The sequence below is a fragment of the Microcaecilia unicolor genome, chromosome 6 (genome assembly GCF_901765095.1).
Source record: "Microcaecilia unicolor chromosome 6, aMicUni1.1, whole genome shotgun sequence".
NCBI classification, from domain to species: Eukaryota; Metazoa; Chordata; class Amphibia; order Gymnophiona; family Siphonopidae; genus Microcaecilia; species Microcaecilia unicolor.
The window spans coordinates 295815632-295839946 of NC_044036.1; the positions used below are offsets into that span (position 1 = coordinate 295815632).

At 44.3% G+C, this 24315-nt stretch overlaps 1 protein-coding gene across 2 annotated transcripts in view; it reads left to right on the forward strand.

The window, feature by feature from the left end:
- The first annotated feature begins 6097 nt into the window (after positions 1 to 6097).
- The window catches only part of SLC27A4 (solute carrier family 27 member 4), a 39185-nt gene continuing 20967 nt past the window's right edge, over positions 6098 to 24315 (forward strand). The window contains exons 1-11 of one of the 2 annotated variants that reach the window (XM_030207940.1): positions 6098 to 6175; positions 9425 to 9590; positions 10304 to 10698; positions 11437 to 11595; positions 13852 to 13921; positions 14051 to 14142; positions 14259 to 14368; positions 22006 to 22215; positions 22360 to 22486; positions 23412 to 23549; positions 23793 to 23957. In XM_030207940.1, coding sequence (XP_030063800.1) covers positions 9433 to 9590; positions 10304 to 10698; positions 11437 to 11595; positions 13852 to 13921; positions 14051 to 14142; positions 14259 to 14368; positions 22006 to 22215; positions 22360 to 22486; positions 23412 to 23549; positions 23793 to 23957 — 1624 coding nt within the window. In that variant the 5' untranslated portion in view covers positions 6098 to 6175; positions 9425 to 9432. The remainder of the gene's footprint in view (positions 6176 to 9424; positions 9591 to 10303; positions 10699 to 11436; positions 11596 to 13851; positions 13922 to 14050; positions 14143 to 14258; positions 14369 to 22005; positions 22216 to 22359; positions 22487 to 23411; positions 23550 to 23792; positions 23958 to 24315) is intronic. The other variant, XM_030207941.1, reaches the window with a different exon arrangement.

Consider the following 24315-nt stretch of genomic DNA (forward strand, 5'->3'; position numbering starts at 1 on the left):
TGGAAGCAGGATACTGGGCCAGATGGACCATTAGTCTGACCCAGTATGGCTACTCTTATGTCGTTTGCAGTGAACACATTATTAGGGCCTTTTTTTTCTGCATCTCTCATTAAGTAGCATTTTAACTGCATGTTACATTTTTACTGCCTTATGTGCTAAATTTTTCTACAAAGGCCCTTATGTGCTTTGGTTAAGATCTGGGGTGGGGCCATGGATGCTGGTATTTGATTTGATTTGTTAATTTACAGAACCATTGGTTGTGGTCTAAGATTAAACAGACTGACAGCCAGTGCATTTATTGGTTGATGTCTAGGTGTTGTGGAATGATCGCTGATACTATGGACTTGTACTGAGTTGAAAATAAATCTGTGCAGGGAGTCCCACGGACTCTCCCATTGGATTTGGATTTAATTTTTCCAAACCTGAGATCAATGTGAATTAACAATTCAGGCACAATAGGGTTGGCTTTTACCCCACAGTCTAAGTTGGTTTCTGAGGCAACGAAGGGACTAGTGACTTGGTCACGGTCACAAGGTGCATCAGTGCTAGAAGAGAGATTTGAAACTTGGTTTCCCTGGTTCTTAGCCTGTCACTCTAATCATTAGGCTGTTGCTCTGCTGTTTGAGTTTATGCAAACCTAGACTGTTTTGCATAGATTTTAAGAATCTTTCCATTTGTGTTGCTTACACTATTATAAGCTGTTCTTTTGTCTAAAATACTAGAGTAAGGTGTCTTCCTCAAATATGTGGCTACAAATGAAATATAACTTCTTTCCTGTGTGTTCATTTAGGTTCCCAGAATGATTGATTTTATTTAGATTGTTGTGAATGAGGGGAATTTATAGGAGTACAGTACGGTCTTGATGATTCGACATAAATGGGACCGACCCGTTGTCGGATAAGTGAAAAGTTGGATATTACAGAAAACAATGATGACCCCTCAAACAATGTATAAACAAAGGCATATAGTTCCCGATTTTCAAAAATTTTGTCTTAACAACACTATAGCATATTCTGCAGCATGATTAGAGCACTAAAACATAATTACTGTATTATACTGTAAAATAAGATCAATACTGTCAAACCATAAAAAGTACTGTATAGTAGCAATGCAACTGCTAAACATAAATTGTAGAAGTGTTTTGTAAAATGTTATGACTTTCCCATTTTACTTCTTCCTCGCTGCAGGGTAGAGAGCTGCACGGCTTCCGTCCCCGCAGGAATCCCGCGGAACCCGCGGGATTCCCGCGGGGACGGAGGCAGTTCCTGCGGGGTTCCTGCGGGGATGAAAGCTGTTCTGCGGGGTTCCCGCGGGGACGGAGGCAGTTCCTGCGGGGTTCCCGCGTGGATGGAACCAGTTCTGTGGGCTTCCCGTGGAATTGTAAGCTCCACCTGCACCAGCCTCTCATCTACCGAATACCAATTTATTTAAGTGCTGTCTCCTCCTCCTCTTCTTCCTTGCTTTAACAGCATAAATGTGGAAAGTCTTCCATTAAGGAGGTGGTAGAGTCACAAATGATGACTGAATTCAAAAAGGCGTGCTAACCTTAAATGGCTGCATGTGTGTGGATATGTCAAGTGACACTTAGATGGCGACTCTGGCTGTGATGAACTAGAGCTGATACCTGGCAGACTTGTATGGTCTGTGTCTCATACATGGCAATCTGGTGTAGGATGGGCTGGAAAGGGCTTAGACAGCAACTTCAGTGGCTGGAACATGAGGACAGTGCTGGACAGACTTTTGTGGTCTATGTCCCACAAATGAGAACATGAATAGGCTGGAGTGGGCTTCGATGGCAACTCCAGCAGTTGGAACATAAGGATGGGGCCAGATAGACTTCTGTGGTCTTTGTTCCAGAAACACGAAAGAAAGACCATAATCAAGTATATAATATCACACTTGTTGATTTAATGATGAATTGATCATGAGTGTGACTATTGGGCAGAGTGGATGGACCGTTCAGGTCTATTTGCTGTCACTTACTATGTTACTATTAATCCTCTTTGCTCCCAGGCTGGTGCACAGACCTCAGCTCTGACACAGGCACAAGAATCAGATGTCACCTGACCTACTGGCGTGTGCATGTGGCGACCTCTCAGCACACACTGCCAGTGAATCAGAGACAAATCTTACATGTGCGCACCAGAGTGTTCCAAGTTCCAATGTCCATTCCTTCCTTGCCTACAGTGCTGTGGCTCAAATCCAGAAAGAGACTGAGGGAGCTGACTGGAACTTTCTTTTATGTACTATTAAATTCTTACGGGGATGGGTTAAATTCTTGCGGGGACGGGTGGGGACGGGTTGGGATAGTTTAAATTTTTGCAGGGATGGGTAAGATTCCAGTGGGGATGGGTGGGGACGGGTAAGATTCCAGCAGGGACGGGCGGGGATGGGTAAGATTTCTGTCCCCGTGCAACTCTCTACTGCAGGGTCACACCAGCGTCTCACTAAAATTACATCAGTAACAGTTGCCAGTGCAACCTCAATTACCTTGACTCCTTCACTATGACTGACCTTTACAATGTTATCTACTGCATGTTCAGCCTTGCTCGAGGTGTCTCCATCACCATCATTCCCATTCACCAGAGCAATCACATCATTGTTAATTCTTCTTGCTCATCTGCCTGCATCTATTCTTGTATGTCATCCTCACAAGCATTCTCACTGCCCAGCATTTCCTGTAACAAAGGAAGGAGATCTTCCTCGGCTGCTCTGTGTTCATTGTCACATCCTTGTTAATTTTCATTCTCAGGAATTTTTCTCCATGATTTTGCTAGGGGTTGAGGTTCGAATTCATCCTGGGACTGAACAATCCAGTAGATAACATCTTTGATGTTCACTTTCTTTACAAGTATTCTTTTCCCTTCATCCAGCACACAGACAGGTGTCGTAAGAAGCTTACAGCGATATTTTCTGTACGCCCTGGTTGATTGGTTGACACAAAGATGTGACATTAGGAGGCAGAAAAAGCACTCTGTCAGCATTTCTCAGTTCTTCCTCATTGGGATGAGATGGTGCATTACCCAAGAGAAGGATTGCTTTTTTTAAGCAGGCTTATCACTTTCAAGTTTTCTATTGATGGAACAAATACCTTGAAAAACCAGTTACGGAAAATGTCTGTCCATCCAGGCATTCCTCTGGTTCTTTTAGGACACCGGAAGCGCAGCAGGAGCCATATTTTTAAAGGCCCTAGTATTTTTTGACTCTCCAGTGATCAGTGGTGATTTTGTTTACTAGTTGCATTGCTTCAGGCTAGAATAGGCACTTTTTCTTCACTCTATAACCTGGAGCCGAGGCTTCGAGCCGTGATGCAAGACTTCTTGATGGCAGAAGGAAAAAAAGGGAATGGAAGGAGCCAAATCCACAAGTCAGGATGATGTAATTGGCTCAATTTATTATCAAAATATTAAAAAACAACAATAAACAGTCTTCTAAGAACAATATTCAATATCTGTGAACAATAACAGTGGTGTACAAAAGGTACTTCAACATGAAGAAAGCCCAACACTTCAGTGTTTCTGCAGGAAATTGCCTTCCTGAGGGGTCCTTATGAAATGAAACATAAATGTAGTGTAAAAACATAGCATATGAAAACAAGTGATGAAATGGACAAATTAAGAAAAGTGTACTGAAGTGTTCCATGATTAAAAAAATATATATATGGACAAGAATTTATGAACAAAATTTAGGGCCCTATTTACTAAGCCATACTGTAGGCGTGCAAACTTTAGCGTGTGCGCTAATGCTAAAGATATACCCATAGGAATATAATGGGTGTCTCTATTGTTAGCGTGCGCTCATTTTTAGTGCATGCTAAATAGCTCACCTACTGCACAGCTTAGTAAACAGGGCCCTCAGTGAGCCAAATTTGTGCCATCTCAAGAAAAAGACAAGTGACGTATTAAAACAAAGATGCAAATATAATATTAAAAAATGGCATAATGAAAAGGTGCAAACCTACTAAGAAAAATATTGAAAGTGCCAAGCAGAAACCTAGGAAATAGCTATGCAGTATGTGCATAAATTTAAAAAAAATGTTTTTAGAAAGTTGCACAGGGACAGAAATATCACCTGTCTCCACAAGAATCTCCTCTAGTCCCGCTCATCCCCTGTACTAAAATAACCTGATCTACACCATCTTATGTATCTTTCCTAGCAATTTGCATATGGCTCTACCAAGAGGTCCCATTCATAAGCATATTTATTTGTACATGTATTGTGGGAATCGAGGAGGATGGAAATATAGAGATCTCTTAACCTTTCAAACTGCTGTGCCACACATCTAGCTTACTCAGAGAGCCCAAGAGAAAAATATTCATCTATTGTATTCCTACTGTATATGTAATGTATCCTCAGAGAAGAAACCAATATTGCTTCCTACCAAAGTAGCATGACAAGTTTTAAGATTAGGAGCTTCTATTTCACTACATTTTCCTTAATTTTTGTTAATCTTTAAAATTGGTATTATAATTACAGCTTATGCATCCATATGCAAGTAAGCTGCTTAGTACACACAAGTGACAGCAAGCTCAAAGCTGCTGTTAACTGTTCTATATGCTGAATTTCTCTGTTTACTGCGCACCAAGATAGGACTAAGGAGCTCACTGCTTTCATGTACTGGGTGGCTTGTCCCTGCTTATATAAGCCACATGATAATTCAGCTATTGTTTTGTGCAATTAAATGCAAAAAGAAGAAAAACAAACTAGGAAAAGAATGTATTGTATATGATAATGCATTAACAAATCTTAAACACTGGAGGTCACAGAAGCTGCAGTGTAAATCTTTCACACAAATGTTTTTTTTTCTGCTCCTCAGATTTAGTGTGTAAAGTCAAACAAAACCACTAGGCTCTTTGTATATTAAAAAAAAGCACAACTATATGGTATTTTTCATTAAGCCTGCATGCAAAGTCTTCAATAATTCACCCCTGTCTGTTGGGATCACCTCCCATATCTTACTGTACCTGAAACTAATTTTGCTTGAGGTACAACTGAAAAAAAATGCACTAAATCCAAAGTCCCTTCACGTTGCTTATATAGCTTAACCACCTTCTTTTACACAACTTACAATACAATAAGTACAAGATGCCCTCACAGAACAACTTCCCAGAAAAACATACTGTTTTGGAATTCCTTCCATTGGCCATCCATTTATATAACTCTCCTTCTTCCAGAATAGCATTCCTAGCAGACTGGAAGGTAGTGAATGGCAAAGACTGCAAGCTTCACTCAGTGCAGCTGTCCAGGCTCAGTCTCAGAGGTCCATGTTGATGATAACTTCCAGCACAGGAAAAGAAACTGAAGATGACTCTGTGTCAGGGGACGGGGCTTGGAGGTTGCAATCGCCAGTCACCACACGCAAAGTGTTTGGTGAGTGTGACCTCTCAGCACTGCGTCAGGATGCAGGACTCTCTTTAGTTTTCTTTGCGTTAGTGGAGTAGTATAGGTAGGTAGGCTGGTGTTACTGCACTACCGTGGGAATCCTATAGGACCTGCATCCATCCCAACGGGATCCCCGCAGACCTCGAGGGGATGCCCGTGGGATTCCTGCTAACCCCATTCCCATTTAACTCTCTATTACAGATAGCTCAGAATGCCACTGCAAGAGTTATTAATGATTGATCAAAGTTCTTACATATTTCTCCAGTGTTGAACGAGGTACACTGGCTTCTTATCAAACAATGAATATGCTTAAAATATTAGTTTTTAAAGTTTTAACTAACTGTTTCAGTGATCAGTTTTGAACTTTAAACTGTACTACTACTACCAACCGTCAAGATCATTAAGGTCAGCTTATAAACCATATGTTAGGTGTTCCTTCCTTTCAAGTGGTTAGACTGGAGGCATATAGATCAATTTTTTAAAAATGTAATTGGACCTAGGCTGTGGAATTCTCTGCCCGTGAACATTAGAAACATTCAGACTAGGGGACAATTTTAAGAGATATTAAAATGTTTCTGTTTCTACAGACACATGCACTGGAGTAAGATGAAGCATATCCGACCTATCCTACTATATAAATGAACGTGACCGACGTGCCGCGCATGCGCAGAACATCTGCGCATGCGCGGCATGTCACAAATCTCTTCCGATTTCCGACGTTGGCCGGCGAGCGAGCACCGGGCGGCCGGGGATCGTCGGACAGCAGCGCCGAAGCGCACTCCGTCTCCAACAGGTACGATGAGCTGCTGCTGTGGTCCAGGCGCTTTCCTCTGCCACCATCCCCCGGGGCGGCTTTCCTGGGCGGGGGCTCGGCTGCACCCGGCGTTGCTCCGACCGCTTTCTTGCCCGTTTTAATGGGCTCAACGGCTTGTTAATAAATAATCAAACTGTGGAGTTATAGTTGAATTGGACTTAATCTTAAAGATTTGTAGAGATTAATATAGTACTGTGGCTAACGTGCATGAATTGGCAGTTACAGCATAACCACATTACTGGGTAGACAAGTGAACCACTTTTGATCTCTATCTGCTATCATTTACATTGTTACCTTAGGCTGGTCAAAGTACACACACTGTGCCATGTTGTGCAAAATTTTACCTGTGGCAAGTAATTGTATTCTCAGGGTCATTGTTGCTCTGAGGTTTAAACTTAATTGCGTACTTAACAGTCTTCTCAAATTTATGCAGATACTTTTGGACATTTGTGTGTACTAAATAGCAGCTGTAAACATGTGCATGTAGTTTTAGTGGGGTAACTTTTTTGAAAACTTGTGTAACTTGTGCACATACTGGATCGGATGCACAAATTAATCAGCATGTTAGAAAATATGTGTTGCCCTGTATTCTGAGCAGGTAGGTCTATGGGAGTTAGAGGGGTGATATGATAGAAGTCTACAAGATAATGAGCAGAGTGCATTGGACAGATGTGAAGCATTTGTTTACACTCTCATGGGCAGATGATCAAAAGCCCTGCGCTGTTCCAAACAGCGCCCTAAAAATAGCGCAGAGACAACGCAGGGCTTTTCTGCATCGATGATCAAAGATAATGCATGCAAATCTAAGCAGCGCTATTATCTTTGATTATCATGTTTGAAGTGCGGGAGAATTGTGCCGAGCATGCGCTCAGCACAATCCTCCCGTACTTGTTTGATAGGTCTGGGCTGTCAAAAGCCCAAACCTGTCAAACAGCCTGCCCTGAGGCCCGAACAACGAGGCCCCCCCCCCCAAACCCCCCGCCGGCCAAACCCCCTCCCACCCACCGACGGGGGGGGGGGGGGCCTGGAGGATCGGTGGGTCTCCAGCCCTCGAAACCCCCAGAAATCATTGATTGGCCGCCTCCGGCCAAAGGATCTCCCACTGTGATCGATCGACGAGGATCCTTAGATTCCCTGGTGGTCCGTGGTGTGCTGTGGTGTCGTGCCGGCCCCCCTCCCGGCCCCCCTACCTTTTGTTGGAGGAGGGACGCAGCCTGCCTGCCTCCCTCCTCTTCCAGTCAGTCGACGCCCAAAATGGCGGTGCCCAGCTCCGCCAATTGCGTCCTGGGATGCGCTGGGCGGAGCTACAGACCATGTAAGGGAATCGCTCCCTTACACGGACCACCAGGGAATCTAAGGACAACGCTGGGGGCCAAATAAACTTTTGTGACCTTTCCTAGGAGGTGCAGGATAATGATACATCATTGGAGAGCCCACCTAGGTCATGACCACATTTGGGGGTCCTGACCCACAGTTTGGGAAGCTGTGCACTAAACTCTGACTGCCTATAACATGGACTGGAAAAAAGGTGTAGCAGAATGCCATCTGCAAATGGAGCAAGCTTGCGCTTTGTGGAGGAGCTAGGCAAGTCTGCACACATAGGTAACCTAAGTTTCCAGCACTAAGTCCACACTTGCTCTCCCAGAGCCTAGAAAAAGCTAGAAGGCTTTGTGGACATGCCCACATGTTCATTTCCAGTATTTGATATACCTCATGGGGTCCATTAAGGCTGCTGTTCAGTTAACAATATTAAAACAGTCATTGGAGGGAAGAGACAAGAGTGATGGTGCTATCATAGAGCTGTGAAGCTACTTGGTTCCAGGAAACTTTAAGGCAGTCTTGGATTTCTGACAACCCAACCCAGATGCAGCACTGACTTCAATGGGGAAAATCCAGGACTACAATTATTGGGATGCAAGCTCCAAATCAGGATTGACCAAAGTGCGGCACTCAGCAAACTGGGTGACTTGGCAGCTCTGCTTCTGTGTCTGTTCTTGCAGATGGATTCTACTGTCCTCACACACTTTAATAAAGCTTGTGTCCCCCTCTGTCTTTAGTGGCAGCTTTAGCAGGTAATGGTTCCAGAGCTAACATGAAGCGCATAGGAGACTAGGTACATCTCTGCCTTGTACCTCTACCCAGAAGAGATCAGAAATCTCCCTATTCCTAGCTGCCTTCATTCTGTCTCGAAAATTTTAGTAAATTGCCTCAGATTTCAAGACCCTTCTCCGCACCCCATTTGACTTGTTCCCACACAATTAAGAACCCCCGATCTAATGCCTAATGTTTTGTAAATGATCCTATCATCTGCAAGCAAGGGGGGTCATGGATTTGATAATACCGCCTTTCTGTGATACAACCAAAGTGGTTCACATATTATATGCAGGTACTTTTTCTGTCCCTAGTGGTCTATGTTTTTGTTTCTGTGATGTACCCTCTCTGATCCCACAATCTTGTTTGTTTTCAGTTGTTTTGAATAGTACTTTCTCAGAAAATGACAGTTTGTTCACCTCACAGCCCCTATCCTTGCCTTTTACCTTTGGTCCATCATCACCTCCTTCCAGCCACAAAGATAAAGCAGCAGGGTAGGAGCTTAGTGGAATTCTACTTCTAAGCTGTATGTCAGTACCTGAGGTGGAGGGGGGGGGGGGGGGTCATACCTATAGTAGGGTTAGCCTGTGAAGGGATGTTGGCACATTTGCAGAGATTCATTGCAGAGCCTTATTTGCATAAAGCAGTAGAGGTATTAAATTGCAATTGATCTTTTTATTGGATCTTTTTTATTGTTGATCAGATTGCTCTGAATTTTATGCAAATAGGGAAACGTGCATTATTGAAGTCTGAATCCCTTCTTTTTAAGCTCCATGTTCAATCTATTCTACCAGTGTATCGCATCTCCTACAATGCTGTTGATTAGAATTATGTTGCCCAAATTCCCCTGCATCTGACAGATGTAGGCAGGGTCAAACATACAAGTGAATTCTCCTATGAGCAAACAGGGGGGTGCTGAAACTTCAATCCATTTCACAAGCTGCCACACCACCATATCTGCATTCTGCGTTTAAGCGCTGTCCCTGTATGCCTGCAACTCCAGGATTTTCTATTCTGCTTTTTATCACTTTTTTTTTAGAATATTATATTGGTTTATCAGATATTTTCAATAAACTAGAACAACTTAAAATAGATGTACCATCACAAACATGACAGCTGCTCTTTCTTTCTCTGCAGGAAGAAAGATGCGGCTGGCTGCATGCATCATGCTCCTACTGCTCTTCAGGGGTGCCCTACAGCTGCCTTGGCTCCAGCTTATTCCGGCTGTCCTCATATTCTATTTGGGATCTGGAGGGTGGAGATTTCTCAGAATCCTTTTCAAAACTGTAGGCAGAGACCTGAAGTAAGTATTCTCTAGTCCTGGTTGCATTCACTGTGGGTGCTCAGAGCTCACTCTGCTGATACACTGCAGGACACTTTTCCCTGCCTGGCAAATGATTGACTCTGACTTTTGAACTATTTTAAAATTATTTCCAAGCAGTAATTCTGTATTTATCTTAGGAAGATTTCTGTCCTTGGACTTTTTCCTTGGTTCCAAAGATTTAGTGATAGAAAAGTTGTGTGTGCATGTTTCTTGAAGTCCACACTGTCTCCCGTTACTGCCCTTTGTCTCTGTAACCCTCTCTAAGCCCCTCTTTTGTTCATGGTTACAAATGGAGAGAAACATGTCATTTGCATCAGGTATAAATAGCCCCAGTTTTTGCACATGTGATATGAGGTATACAGGGATAGATAGCTTCCACTGTTGACTTTCACTGTTATACCTGATGTATATCTATCCCTTCCTCCTGCCTGAGCTTACATTTGAGCCCATGACAGTCTTACTATAGGTCCAAGAGAGGGATCAGCTGGGTGAGTTCATGCCATAAAGCAAAACTGTAGGTGTACGATTCTGGGAGGATGCAATTGAGCCCTACACATCGTGATTTGTACAGTGAATGCATTCAGATTTTGCATGCCTTCTATCAGAGCCATTCATACAGGCTCAGTGGGAGCTAAGAGAACTGCTTCATACCTAGTATCGTGTGCAACATGTGATTATTGGTTGCTTGACAGTGCTGCTAAGGTGTTACTGACGGTGAAGTTGAATGTGAGGCGGCACTTGCGAGAAGAGAACACCATCCCAGTGCTCTTCAACCAGCGTGTACGACAGCACCCAGACAAACCTGCTCTTATCTTCCAAGCCACCGGCACCATCTGGACCTTTCGCCAACTGGATCTCTTCTCCAATGCTGTGGCTAACTACCTTCAGGAACAGGGCTTCTGTGCTGGTGATGTGGTTGTTCTCTTCATGGAAAACCGAAATGAGTTTGTAGGATTCTGGCTGGGGATGGCCAAGATTGGTGTGGAAGCTGCTCTAATTAACTCTAACCTGCGCCTGGAGGCGCTGCATCATTGCATTGCTGCTTCCAATGCCAAGGCTGTAGTCTTTGGGGGTGAGATGGCACAAGGTGAGAAACTCCCTCTTCTTGTGGGCATTGGTGTGCATGCTGTTGGTTTGTATGCATGGAGGCTTCCTTCCAGACATATGGTCACCTGAGCTTAGTTTTTCTTGTTTCTGACTTGGATTTGTTTTCTTTGTAATCTGATATTATATTTCTGCACAATGAGAATGACTGCACTGTTGTATGGAAGCATGTGTGCAGCCCATAGCAAATATGACTTATGCTGCAGTGAGTGACCTCTTCATGTGCCTCAGTAATGTGTGGCTTGAGAGGGCAGTCTATAAGATCATTAAAGTAATGCAGCCAGTACTTCTTATTGTGACTTTTACTATTAGTGTGAAACTTGATATAAAAGCAATTTCTTGATGATCTGGTAGAAATACAGGAACTGGTGTTCTCTTCATATATTTCTAGTTTGTCAGATGAGAGAGGGTTGTGAGTCTGAGGACACTGCAGATACACTAAACAGGACAGGCTCATTCCTAGCAGGAGGAGATGTAGCTTGATATCACTGTTTGCTCTGAGACATAATGTCAGGCTTAGGAAAGGCTGATTGTTGTGAAAGTCTTCTTTTTGCAACATTTTCAGTAAAAAGTGGGAGGATGACACATGAGATCAGAAGATAGTTGCTATTCTGTTGGTACACCTCTGCGGTACAGTAGAGGATTAATCCCAGTGTTTCAGATGGAAAGGGGCACCTTTCAGTTATGACTCTGTTGCCACTTAACTTTCCATATTTTGCAGCCATGAACGAAATCCATACCGTGCTGGAGAAATCTGTCCACCTCTTGTGCTCCGGGGATTGGAATCCAGAGAAGGTGCCCCCGGGCACAGAGTTCCTTGACCCTTTACTGGAGAGTAGCTCACAGCAACCTCCAAACCCACCACAGAAACATTTCACAGGTAAGAGCAACAGCTGAAGTTGGTGGCAGCTGTAAGGTTGTGGGATCCAAACAAAAGCTGAGGAATAAGTCTGTGTGGGAAAGGAGGGAGGGCATGGAAAGGGCAGATGGAAGAAGAATTTGAAGATGCATTGAGAAGAGATCATTTACCCCATAAATCGTAAAGGCAGATCAGGATGGCCTGATGCGGGCTTCAACATCAACCCCAGTAGTTGGGGATGTAAGGCCAGTGCAGAGTAGACCTCTATGGTCTGTGTCCCAAAAAAGACCGTTCAGGATCAAATATACATACAGTGGGGGAAATAAGTATTTGATCCCTTGCTGATTTTGTAAGTTTGCACACTGACAAAGACATGAGCAGCCCATAATTGAAGGGTAGTTTATTGGTAACAGTGAGAGATAGCACATCACAAATTAAATCCGGAAAATCACATTGTGGAAAGTATATGAATTTATTTGCATTCTGCAGAGGGAAATAAGTATTTAATCCCTCTGGCAAACAAGACCTAATACTTGGTGGCAAAACCCTTGTTGGCAAGCACAGCGGTCAGACGTCTTCTGTAGTTGATGATGAGGTTTGCACACATGTCAGGAGGAATTTTGGTCCACTCCTCTTTGCAGATCATCTCTAAATCATTAAGAGTTCTGGGCTGTCGCTTGGCAACTCGCAGCTTCAGCTCCCTCCATAAGTTTTCAATGGGATTAAGGTCTGGTGACTGGCTAGGCCACTCCATGACCCTAATGTGCTTCTTCCTGAGCCACTCCTTTGTTGCCTTGGCTGTATGTTTTGGGTCATTGTCGTGCTGGAAGACCCAGCCACGACCCATTTTTAAGGCCCTGGCGGAGGAAAGGAGGTTGTCACTCAGAATTGTACGGTACATGGCCCCATCCATTCTCCCATTGATGCGGTGAAGTAGTCCTGTGCCCTTAGCAGAGAAACACCCCCAAAACATAACATTTCCACCTCCATGCTTGACAGTGGGGACGGTGTTCTTTGGGTCATAGGCAGCATTTCTCTTCCTCCAAACACGGCGAGTTGAGTTCATGCCAAAGAGCTCAATTTTTGTCTCATCTGACCACAGCACCTTCTCCCAATCACTCTCGGCATCATCCAGGTGTTCACTGGCAAACTTCAGACGGGCCGTCACATGTGCCTTCCGGAGCAGGGGGACCTTGCGGGCACTGCAGGATTGCAATCCGTTATGTCGTAATGTGTTACCAATGGTTTTCGTGGTGACAGCGGTCCCAGCTGCCTTGAGATCATTGACAAGTTCCCCCCTTGTAGTTGTAGGCTGATTTCTAACCTTCCTCATGATCAAGGATACCCCACGAGGTGAGATTTTGCGTGGAGCCCCAGATCTTTGTCGATTGACAGTCATTTTGTACTTCTTCCATTTTCTTACTATGGCACCAACAGTTGTCTCCTTCTCGCCCAGCGTCTTACTGATGGTTTTGTAGCCCATTCCAGCCTTGTGCAGGTGTATGATCTTGTCCCTGACATCCTTAGACAGCTCCTTGCTCTTGGCCATTTTGTAGAGGTTAGAGTCTGACTGATTCACTGAGTCTGTGGACAGGTGTCTTTCATACAGGTGACCATTGCCGACAGCTGTCTGTCATGCAGGTAACGAGTTGATTTGGAGCATCTACCTGGTCTGTAGGGGCCAGATCTCTTACTGGTTAGTGGGGGATCAAATACTTATTTCCCTCTGCAGAATGCAAATAAATTCATATACTTTCCACAATGTGATTTTCCGGATTTAATTTGTGATGTGCTATCTCTCACTGTTACCAATAACCTACCCTTCAATTATGGGCTGCTCATGTCTTTGTCAGTGGGCAAACTTACAAAATCAGCAAGGAATCAAATACTTATTTCCCCCACTGTACTTTTATCACATTCCTATCTTATCAATGCAATGGCAGTGTTTTAATTGTGAAGGAGTATGACCTGCATGGGGTTTCAGTTGCTTCTTTGGCCGCCTTGTAGGGCAGACTGGATGGACCATGCAGGTTTTATCTGCCATAATTTATGTTACACATTCAGACATTTAGATATAGTATGAGAGACTGTTGTCCCAGTGCTAAGTGCAGCAAATGAGAGTAACGAGTGTAGTCGTTGGTGTCATTTAGGGTTGAAGGTGTGGCTGTAGGGCTGCGAATATACACTGTAATGTGAAGCATTGAGGTGCCCTGTCTCTGAGGTGATTGGAAGCCATGATGGCTTTCACAATATATATATTTTTTTCTTTTCTCCCAGATAAGCTGTTTTACATCTATACCTCAGGTACAACAGGAATGCCCAAGGCTGCCATTGTGGTGCATAGCAGGTGAGGAATGGGGGCAGGGTTTGTTTGTGAAACTGAGGAAAGGGGGAGGGAGTTAGAGTACTAGGACAATCGGTACTCAAGTCTTTCTCATCCCACACAGTTGCTGATGCTCTGACCTTGCTCTTCCAGGTACTATCGGATGGCAGCTCTGGTTTATTATGGCTTTAGGATGAGACCTGATGATGTGGTGTATAACTGTCTCCCCCTGTACCATTCTGCAGGTGAGTGAGAAGCAGCAGCTTGTTCGGGGGGGATGGAGTTAACAAGCTATTGCCTGCTCCTTCTCTCTGACCCCCTCATATCGCAGTGACTTTGTATACTTCTCTAACTCTTACAGGTAACATTGTCGGGATAGGTCAGTGTCTTCTCCATGGATTGACTGTAGTGATCAGGAAGAAATTCTCAGCTTCAGGATTTTGGGAGGACTGTGTCAAGTTCAACTGTACTGTGAGTTGACATCTGTATATGTTGGGGGTGAGATGCAGCAACAGAGTTGTGTGCTGGGTATGGGAAGGGGCTGTGTATTACTGAACAGACAGCACACTAAGAGCTGAGATTGCAGGCAGCCTACCAGAAAGACTTACTGTAGCTGCTAATTAATTCTGTCACTGGGTATGCTCTGATGGGATGGACAAACCACACAATTTATAGACAAAGAGGGCTTAAAACTCATGCCTGTACTGGAGGATGGGGCAGAGCCCACAGCCTAGAGCAGGCAGGTGGATCCAGAGAATTGATGTGCGAGTATGGCATTTGGCAGTTAGGGAGCAGTGGTTCTCAGCCAATATGTTTGAACACACTAGTGTGTCATAAACAGTTTGGTATAGACAGTAGGTCTGTGCTTTCTTTAGCAATCATCAATGCCTGCAAGTCAGGTCTTGAAATCACCATAACTGTTATTTTCCTTAGCAGCAGATGAATCCAGAGAAAAGTGGGTTGTGACCATCTACCGGCAGGTGGAGATAGAGTGCACCAATTTGTACTCTTATTGGACTATGGTGATTCTAATCTCCAGCAGGCGGGTGGACGGTCTTCTGCCTGCGCCTGGCTTCATCTGGCTGCAGCTTCTGTTCTGTGAATCTGGATCAGTAAGCTTGGGGGTGCTAGGCTGACCGGTACCAGCTTTAGAGGTACACCTGGTGAGGTGAGGTCCCTCCCCCACCCTGGTAGTCTCTCCAGCCCTTTGCCACCTTCTTCCTCACAGTGCCTCCATTCTAAAAAAAAACAAAAAAAGTTTTAACGCTGTCTAGTGGATTTTAGCACTGTTTGTGCTTTTTGGGCTTCTTGAGAGAGAGAGCACACTTGGCTTTGTTTGCAGCACTGCCTTCCTTGGACTTCTGGGCTCCCCTCAGGGTGTGTGTGACCCTTTCCTTCTTTCTGGGGGGAAATTCCCTGCGTTGTTGGTCCCACGGATGGCTGCAGAGGTAGTTAAACGCTGTTCCCACTGCAGTAAGTGAAGAACAGCATCTGTGGCATGTCTGGGCGGGTGTTCAGTTTCTGAGCCTGTTGGTGCAGCAGCGGATTTAAGCACGTGCGTCCATCTTCTCCCCTTGCTGCCATGGTGTCGGCAGCCATATTAGATTCCTGCGCGGCTGACGCCACGGTATCGGGAAGTATTTTACAGGGTCCCGGAACGGATTTGGGTCGGGCTGCTCGTGCAGGACTGCTGGACACCTCTGAGAGGTCCAGGAGACGGAGAAGCGGAGTTTCCATTTTTCCCTAACTTTGTTTTGCTGTTACACAGAGCTTTCCTTTTAAAAAGGACACAGTTGGTGGTCGCATTGCAGTTTCCTGGAATCTCCTTGGACCTTCCAGCTATGCAAGCCGCTGGTGGGTCCAAGCGGCCTCATTTGGAGTCCATTTATGATGGGCCCCGTCTATCGCTCCTTTGTCTCCGGTCCCCTCAGAGGGGCATTTGTCTGCGTCGTCCCTCTCCTTGCGGAAGTTGAAAGATCTAGGGGAGGGGAAGCTTTTTGGAGAAGAACCAGATGATCCCACGACAGTGAAGGTATTCCATAAGGAGGAACTCGCGACTTTCATTATTAGAGCCTTGCAGGCTTTGAATATTTTGGCCCCTGGTTTTTCAGCAAGAAAAGATGCATCAGGTCAGAGGGCATAGACGCCCTCCTTCAGCCATGGCCAGAGTTAGTCCTTTTCTACATGGTTCCACCATGGCCACTCATCGGGTGCTTGCTTCATCGTGTTCAGCGTTATTGAGATTGAGGTCGAGTGCCGCTGATCATTGCGGACTTAGTGATACTGTTGGTTGATCGGCCCTTCCGCCTTCCAATGGCTCCAGGACTCCTGTGCCAGGGTCTGCTGGTTATGGAAGATCCTTCCCCCCTTTGGTCTTACGGCTTGACTCTTGAACGGTCGAGATTGAGGAGATTATTGCTACCTTGCTTCGCGCTAAGAAACGGTCTACTTCAATGGTGTATGCACAAGTTTGGCATTTTTTTTTTTTTTTTGAGACCGCCTGCGCCAATGGAGCTTGAGCTCCTTTTCAAGCTTCCCTTTCGCAGATTTTATCCTTACAGGAGAGTTTGCCAAAAGGTTTGTTGGTCAGCTTGCTACGAGTGGAAGTGGCAGCACTCGCCTGTTATTGCAGCCAGGTTTCGGGCTCTTCCCTGGCATCTCATCCTGATGATCTCTAGTTCATTATTGGGGTTATGCGGCTGTGCCCCCCGCTGTCTCGGCCAAGTCTAGCATGGAACCTTAATTTGGTACTTCGGGCTTTGCAGATGGCACTCTTTGAGCCATTGCAGAAGGCCACCCTGAAGGATCTCGCACTGAAATCTGTGTTTCTGGTAACACTTTCTTCCGTGCGGAGAGTGTTGGAGCTTCGGGCTCTCTCTTGCAAGAAGCTCTTGTTTTTTTCTGAGATGGTTGTTACGGTGTATACCGTGATGTCTTTGCCTTTCATCTGAATCGGCCCTTGTTTCTGCCTTAATTTCGTGGAGACCAGTATCTGAAGGATTTTTCCTGGTTGCGTTTGTTGGATTTGTGGCGGGTTCTACTGCATTATTTGGATTCTACAAATGATTTTCATCATTCAGATCATCTGCTTGTCCTTTTTTTTGGGCCCCACAAAGGTGAGGTGGCTTCTAAAGTGACGATTTCTCATTGGGTTAAAGACCCTATCTTGTCAGCTTATGTCTTAGCGAGTCGCTTGCCGCCAGTAAGGCTTGCACGCATTCCACTCGAGCGTTGACAGCTTCATGGGTGGAGTCTCACCTAGTGGCTCTGGATGAAATCTGTAGGGCAGCTACTAGGGCGGCATATACTTTTGACAAAATGTTATCGGGTAGATGTGGCCACTCACACGGAGGTGGTTTTTGGGGCTTCCATGCTGGTGGCGGGAGTTTTGGCTCCCTACCCTGTTTAGGTACTGCTTTGATACATCCCACCTGTCTCTGGATTCATCTGCTGCTGATGCTCAGGAACGAAAAATGTTATCTTACCTGATAACTGTATTTCCTTTAGTTGCAGCAGATGAATCCAGAGTCCCACCCCAAGCTGAAGTGTGTTTCTGGGTGGAATCGGGTGTCTGCGGAAATGCAAGCTGCATCTTTGTTGGTTTTCTCTGTTATTTAGTGATTTTCAGGGTTCTGTTTACATGACTGCTGGAGTGATATGTGTGGAAGATGATGTGCTGTTTCACTTCTTGTTTTCTGTACTGTTATGATACTCTGTATCTCCACCTTCTGGTAGATGGTCACAACTCAACAGTCTCTGGATTCATCTGCTGCGGCTAAAGGAAAGAAAATAATCAGATCTGATAACATTTTTCATTTCTACTTCCTGACTACCCTCAGCAATAACTGCAGCCACCGGCCCCAACTGGAAATGTCTGCTGTCCATAGATTTTGTTTGCTACATAGTTTGAGTAGCATAGTTGCAGTGTTTCTGTTGCTTCACAGTATCTAGCAATGGAGGAATTTTGTGTTGCTGCTGTTGAAGTGACACCAGAATATGAATATATATTTCATTTGTATGACAAGTGAGAAATCTTGGACTAATATGTTGCATACAGGTTTTATTTAAATATGGGATTAAATGGTAGGCATATTCATACTAAACTTTACTGTCAACAATGAAATATGTTTAGTTTTATGTTCAGCTGTGAATTTTAGTGTTCAGTATGTCACATACGTGAACATTGTGAGGTGTATCACAACAGAAGAGAGGTTAAAAACCACTGCCAGAGAATGTGTTGGGGGCACATCCTCTGCCCCTAAAGACAGCTTTAGATTGTTATTGTGTACATACAGGAATCTTACCCTCCCCCACCCCTAACACACACACACACACACTCACCTAATGGAAGTAGGTGAGTGCAAAGCAGACAGTGGTGCCCCCTGTTCTTTCTGGCCTGGGCTGCAGTATGTGGTTTGTTTTGTTTTGTTTTTGTGGGGGGGGGGGGGTTGTTTGTTTTTAATTAGATGTGTTGATGTTCATGATGCCATTCAAAGTAGAGGTTAAATTGTGCTACAAGAATAAGTTTTACGTTTTTATTATCTTAGATTTACTGCAATCATAATAAAAACTAATCCATCAGAGCATCCCTCATAAAATATCAAGGAAGGCAATGGTAAAAAGCCAGACTTTGCAAAACGATAGATAACCATCCAGTAATCCTAACAAGCTCTGGTAGGGAGTTGAGTGTGAGAATGATCTTTTCTATGTCTTAGCAAGCCTAATCATAGCCAATAAAGACAGACTCAACAAACCTCTTTGAGAGGATCTTAAACTGAAGAAATGTACTATTCATGAACCAGCCCGTTAAGAGCCTGAAAAATCAGCAAAATAATTTTGAAATTTCAAAGTTCACCTGTTTTAGTGCTGGGTAATATGATTGTAGGAGCAAATCAGATATACACTGCTTCCTATGGGACAGTGCATGTAGAGATGGCAAAGAATATTTTGTTAGCTCTCTGGATTGATAGGATTATGGGATCATGTCCCCTGATTGAGCAAATCTAAGTCTTTATCTCCTGAAAACACCAACAAGCAAATGACACAAGCCCCGAATAATAATCTAAAAGCAGATTTATTTACAAGCAAGTAAAACAACCAAAACAGAGATAATTAGAATGTAAAAATTATGAACAAATGCTAGGTAGCTCAGAGAAGCAATAGACAAACATTTGTTAAATGTTTTTTGTGTGAACACTCCCCTAGACCCACACATTGGACCGACTGCTTGTTACCCAATAACACTTCAGAGCTTGTCTTTCTACAACCTGATGATGAAACAAATTTCTTCTCTCTCAGAATGGAGATGCAGGTCAACAGGTGATCATGCTGGCAGGTGAGCTCTGAAGTGTTCCGGTGGTGCAAAGATGAATAGAGGAGTTCAGCGGATTCACAAGCTGATGAGCACATGAGATGGACAGCTCAGGATCTGATGGTAGCATGGTTGTATAGGCCGGGGCCTAGCCTCTACTGTATCCTGCAGTTTTAAACCCAACAAAATACACACTCATGTTTCTACTGAGTCCAGTAAGAAGTGAATTAAAAATTCAGCCTTATGGTCACTTTGTGAATAACCAAGGCCAAGTGAGCTCTATAGAGACAGTGATAACCTTATGCGTGTTCCTTAGGTGAAAAAGAACACATCTTAAAAACAGAGATAATGAACTGTCTCCAGTGAAAACAGAACCTAAAGTCACACCCAATACCTTCATTTCACCTTTTAGACTATCCAGCTTATTTTCGAAAGAGAAAGACGCCCATATTTTGACCCAAATCGGGAGATGGGCGCCTTTCTCTTAAGGGCATCCAAATTGGTATAATCGAAAGCCGATTTTGGGCGCCTCCAACTGCAGTCTGTCGCGGGAATGAACAAAGTTGACGGGGGCGTGTCAGAGGCGTGGTGAAGGGGGGACTGGGGCATGTTTATCGGCCAAGGAGAGATGGGCGCGCTCGGCCGATAATGGAAAAAAGAAGGGCGGCAGAAGCAAGAATTTGGGCTGCTTTTTTTTTTTTTTTGGACCCTTTTTTTTTCATGAACAAGTCCCCAAAAAGTGCCCCAGCTGCCTACCGGAGGGAATCGGGGATGACCTCTCCTGGCTCTCCCAGTGGTCACTAACCCCCTCCCACCAAAAAAAAAAAGAACTTTAAAAACTTTTTTTTGCCAGCCTTTATGCCAGCCTCAAATGTCATACCCAGCTCCATCACAGCAGTATGCAGGTCCCTGGAGCAGTTGTTAGTGGGCGCAGTGCACTTCAGGCAGGTGGACCCAGGCCCATCCCCCCCCCCCCCCCCCCCCACCTGTTACACTTGTGCTGGTAAATGGGAGCCCTCCAAACTGCCCCCAAAACCCACTGTACCCACATCTAGGTACCCCCCTTCACCCATAAGTGCTATGGTAAAGGTGTAGAGTTGTGGGGAGTGGGTTTTGGGGGGGCTCAGCACCCAAGGTAAGGGAGCTATGGACTTGGGAGGTATTTTAATTTTTTTTTGTTACTTTTTACAAGTGCCCCCTAGGGTGCCCGGTTGGTGTCCTGGCATGTGAGGGGAACCAGTGCACTACGAATCCTGGCCCTTCCCACAACCAAATGCCTTGGAGTTGTTCGTTTTTGAGCTGGGCGCCTTCGGTTTCCATTATCGCTGAAAACCAATACCGCCCAGCTCAAATCCGCACAAATCTGATGCATTTGCCCGGCACCAACCGTATTATCGAAACAAGATGGATGCCTCATCTTTTTCGAAAATACCGTCTGTCCCGCCCCTTCGCATACCCGTCCTCGGAGATAGGTGCCCATGGAGATGGGCATTCGCGTTCGATTATGCCCCTCAATGTGAAAGATTATCAGAAGTCAAAGGAAACATGGTCTTTAAGGGACCACTTTGTGATCTATAAAATTTCTATTGTTTGGAAAGTTAATTTTTGTCCTCATCGGTCCTTTTTATGATCATTCATCATATCCTGCTGAGCAACACCAGCTTGAACTAGGTCTGGATGTTGTACATCTGACAGCTCAAACCCATCTCCAACTAAGTTGGTGCACAGGTTGGGTATTAATGTTAAATTATAGGGAGCAATAGCACAGAATCCCGATTCACTCCATGTTGGGACCTCCCATTGCTCAGATGCCTAATTTGCACTCACTGAGTCTTATTCCCTCCCTCCAAAATATCTAAACCAATTCAGCATGGACCTTCTGGCAAAGAGGTTTACAAGATGTGAAAATAAAGTCTTGTGCAGTCTTTGATCTATGCTAAAATCTAGCAGAACCACTAGAGAGTCTGTGCCCATTCTAGGCTTCTAAAAAACAAACAAACAAGGCAATCTCAGAACTGTATAGCCCTTAAGGAAACAACTGGAGGAGTCTAGAAATATTAATTCATCCAGTGTCATTTCAACTGAGCATGCCCTTTCAATCAATCTCCCCCTCCCCCTCTCCCCCCAAAAAAAGAAGCTGGGGGAAGACATTGAACAATATTTCTTAATTTGTAGATGATCCAAGATTTTTTTTTTTTTTTTTTTTTTTCAGTTTGGGAACGATCAGGCTTGCTCAGTTGTCTGACGAAAAACTCCTTTCTGAAGTGGTGATATCAGAATAATCCTTAAACAGCCTAATAAGAAAAGGTTCCACCCATCTACCCCATCCCCAGTAAGGTGTATAAGGTTAAGAACAGGTGAAAAAAACTCTAATTGGAGAATTCACTACAATGGCAATCCTGTAAAAACAATTTTACCAGCAACACTGACTTAAGCTTCTTTTGCACAGTTTTTTTTAAGAAGGTAAATTTGAATTTATTAGATCAGAGGGTACAGTAGAAGGGCCTCTTGCTTCTCTGAAGCCCTCACCATCTTTTATTGGCCCTGAGAAAATACCTGTTACTACAGGATGTCCTCAGATCACATCCTTTAATCTAGTTTCATTTAAGGAGGTAGAAACAGGTCCTGTACTAATGCCCTTGATCCTGTCTGGTCAAAGAACAGTTGTTGTTTTTTGTTAACTTTTCTTCCCTGATCCTCTTTTAAGGAAATTTATGGCACATTAAAAAATCTATCTTCATCATGCAGAGATACATCATATCGATTCCAGATGACGTCCATCTCTTCTTGTCCACAGATTGTGCAATACATTGGAGAGATTTGTCGATATCTCCTGAATCAGCCAGAGCAGATTGCAGAACAGCAGCATCGAATACGAATGGCACTGGGAAACGGCCTACGTCCAGTCATCTGGAAACAGTTCATGGGCCGCTTTGGTATTCCCCAGGTGGCTGAGTTTTATGGTGCCACAGAGTGTAACTGCAGCCTTGGCAACTTTGATAACAATGTAAGAGCTTGTTTACCACTAAAAGGTCTGCAGACAAATTACCATCACTGATGCTATCTGTAACACTGCAGGCAACAAGGGAACAGGTAGGGGGCTGGGAAGGAAGTGCAGTGCATGTAATTGCTCTTGGCCCATTCCTTTTAGGTGGGTTCTTGTGGGTTTAACAGCCGGATCTTACCCTCTGTATACCCCATTCGCTTGGTGAAGGTAGATAAAGATACAATGGAGCTGATTCGTGGACCCGATGACCTCTGTATTCCCTGCAGACCAGGTAATACAGCAGCTGCAACAGAGCGGTATGTCTGTACATGTGTATTACATGGACACACGATTAACATTAGAATTGTAGGCTTGATTTTATAGCAGGACATCTATGTGAGGTGTCAAAAAGATAATCTGTGCCTTTATAAAATAAGCTCCCAGAACCAGCCCCAACAGTACACAAATGCTGACTGCAAAGAAGATGTAAATAGGGGCATTTATCTATGTGCATACATTGCAACTTGGTCTCTGCTCTACCCTACCCAAGCTATGCCTCAGAAATTCCTACACATAGATCATGTAAAAAAAATATGCACACTTTTCATGCATGTACCATTTTTTAATGGTTTTTATTCAGGATCAAAGGAACCATACAGTATACCGCTGAACAATAATACAAGGCAAAGTTGACAGTCAATTATTTGACAGCACAGAACCCAAAATATATAATAAGGAACAAAGCGTCATACAGCATGAGAGAAAAAAAACTTATGATCCCAGTTTTTGTGAACAGCCCGCTACCACCCTTCCCCATGATCCTGATCCTTTGAGAGTACAACTATGACGACCTGTTGTCTGGACTCTTATGATTCCAGGCCATCTTATTGAGATGAGCATGACCAAGATTCCCTAACCTCTCTTCCCCCCCCCCCCCCCCCCCCAAAAAAAAAAAAAAAAAAAAATCATGCATGTAACTTTTTATAAAACTGCAGCTGCAGGCACACATGAAAGCCCTTTTATGTATGTCAAACATGTTTTGCACAGAGTAAAAGCTTTACAAAATTACACAGTGTCTACATGATTGTGTTGCATGTAATATGCCTGTGAGTAAGATATGCAACAGGCCTGTGCTCACACAACATGCTTAGAACTTTACATTGCATACAAGCTTTTCCAGTTGCTGAGCTGAGGAAGATTGATTCTTTCCTTGATAGGAGAGCCAGGACAGTTGGTAGGACGCATTGTCCAAAAGGATCCCCTACGGCGCTTTGATGGGTACCTGAGTAAGGCAGACACCAGTAAGAAGATTGCTCAGGATGTGTTCAAGCAAGGGGACATTGCCTATCTTACAGGTGTGTAGAAGTGAAAGTCTTCTCTTCATGAGTGCACTCTGCCCCTCTATATGTGCTTTCTGTACTCTGCCCACACAAGACCTTGTCCCCTATAAGTTTTCTTTGTGTTCTCTATATAGTACTCTTCTCCAGTACTCTGCCATGGATCAATATCTCTCTCCTCCTCTGTGGATATTCTCCTTATTCTTTGCTTCTTCCATGTGCGCTGGATATTTTTCTGATCTAAACTCTCTGCCCCCACAGGAGATATTATGGTCATGGATGAATATGGTTACATATATTTCCAGGACAGGACAGGAGACACATTTCGATGGAAAGGGGAGAATGTCTCCACTACAGAGGTGGAAGGAACGCTGAGCCGCATCCTACACATGACCGATGTTGTCGTATATGGGGTTGATGTGCCAGGTAATCCTTGCCCCCCTACATCCTTCTGACATACCCACATGAGACAGTTGTGTGTGGGCTGGTGTTAGACATGCTGGGGCCCAGGGAAGAAACTTTTGAAGAGGGCCGAAAGCCTGCCAGTAAGTTGTGCCTCCTTTATCTCTCAGCAGGTTTGTGGGCTGAGGGCAGTTGCCCTGTTTGTGCCCCATTAATGCCAGCCTTCCACGACAGTCTCTTCCTCATCTCCATAAGATTTTGCACCCCCATGGTGGCTTCTACCTATCCAGCTTCTCCTCCCATATCAGCCTGGTAGTAAAGTTAAAAGGACTGTGATAAATAAGAAACATTTAATTACATAAACCTGATTGTAGGTAAAAGT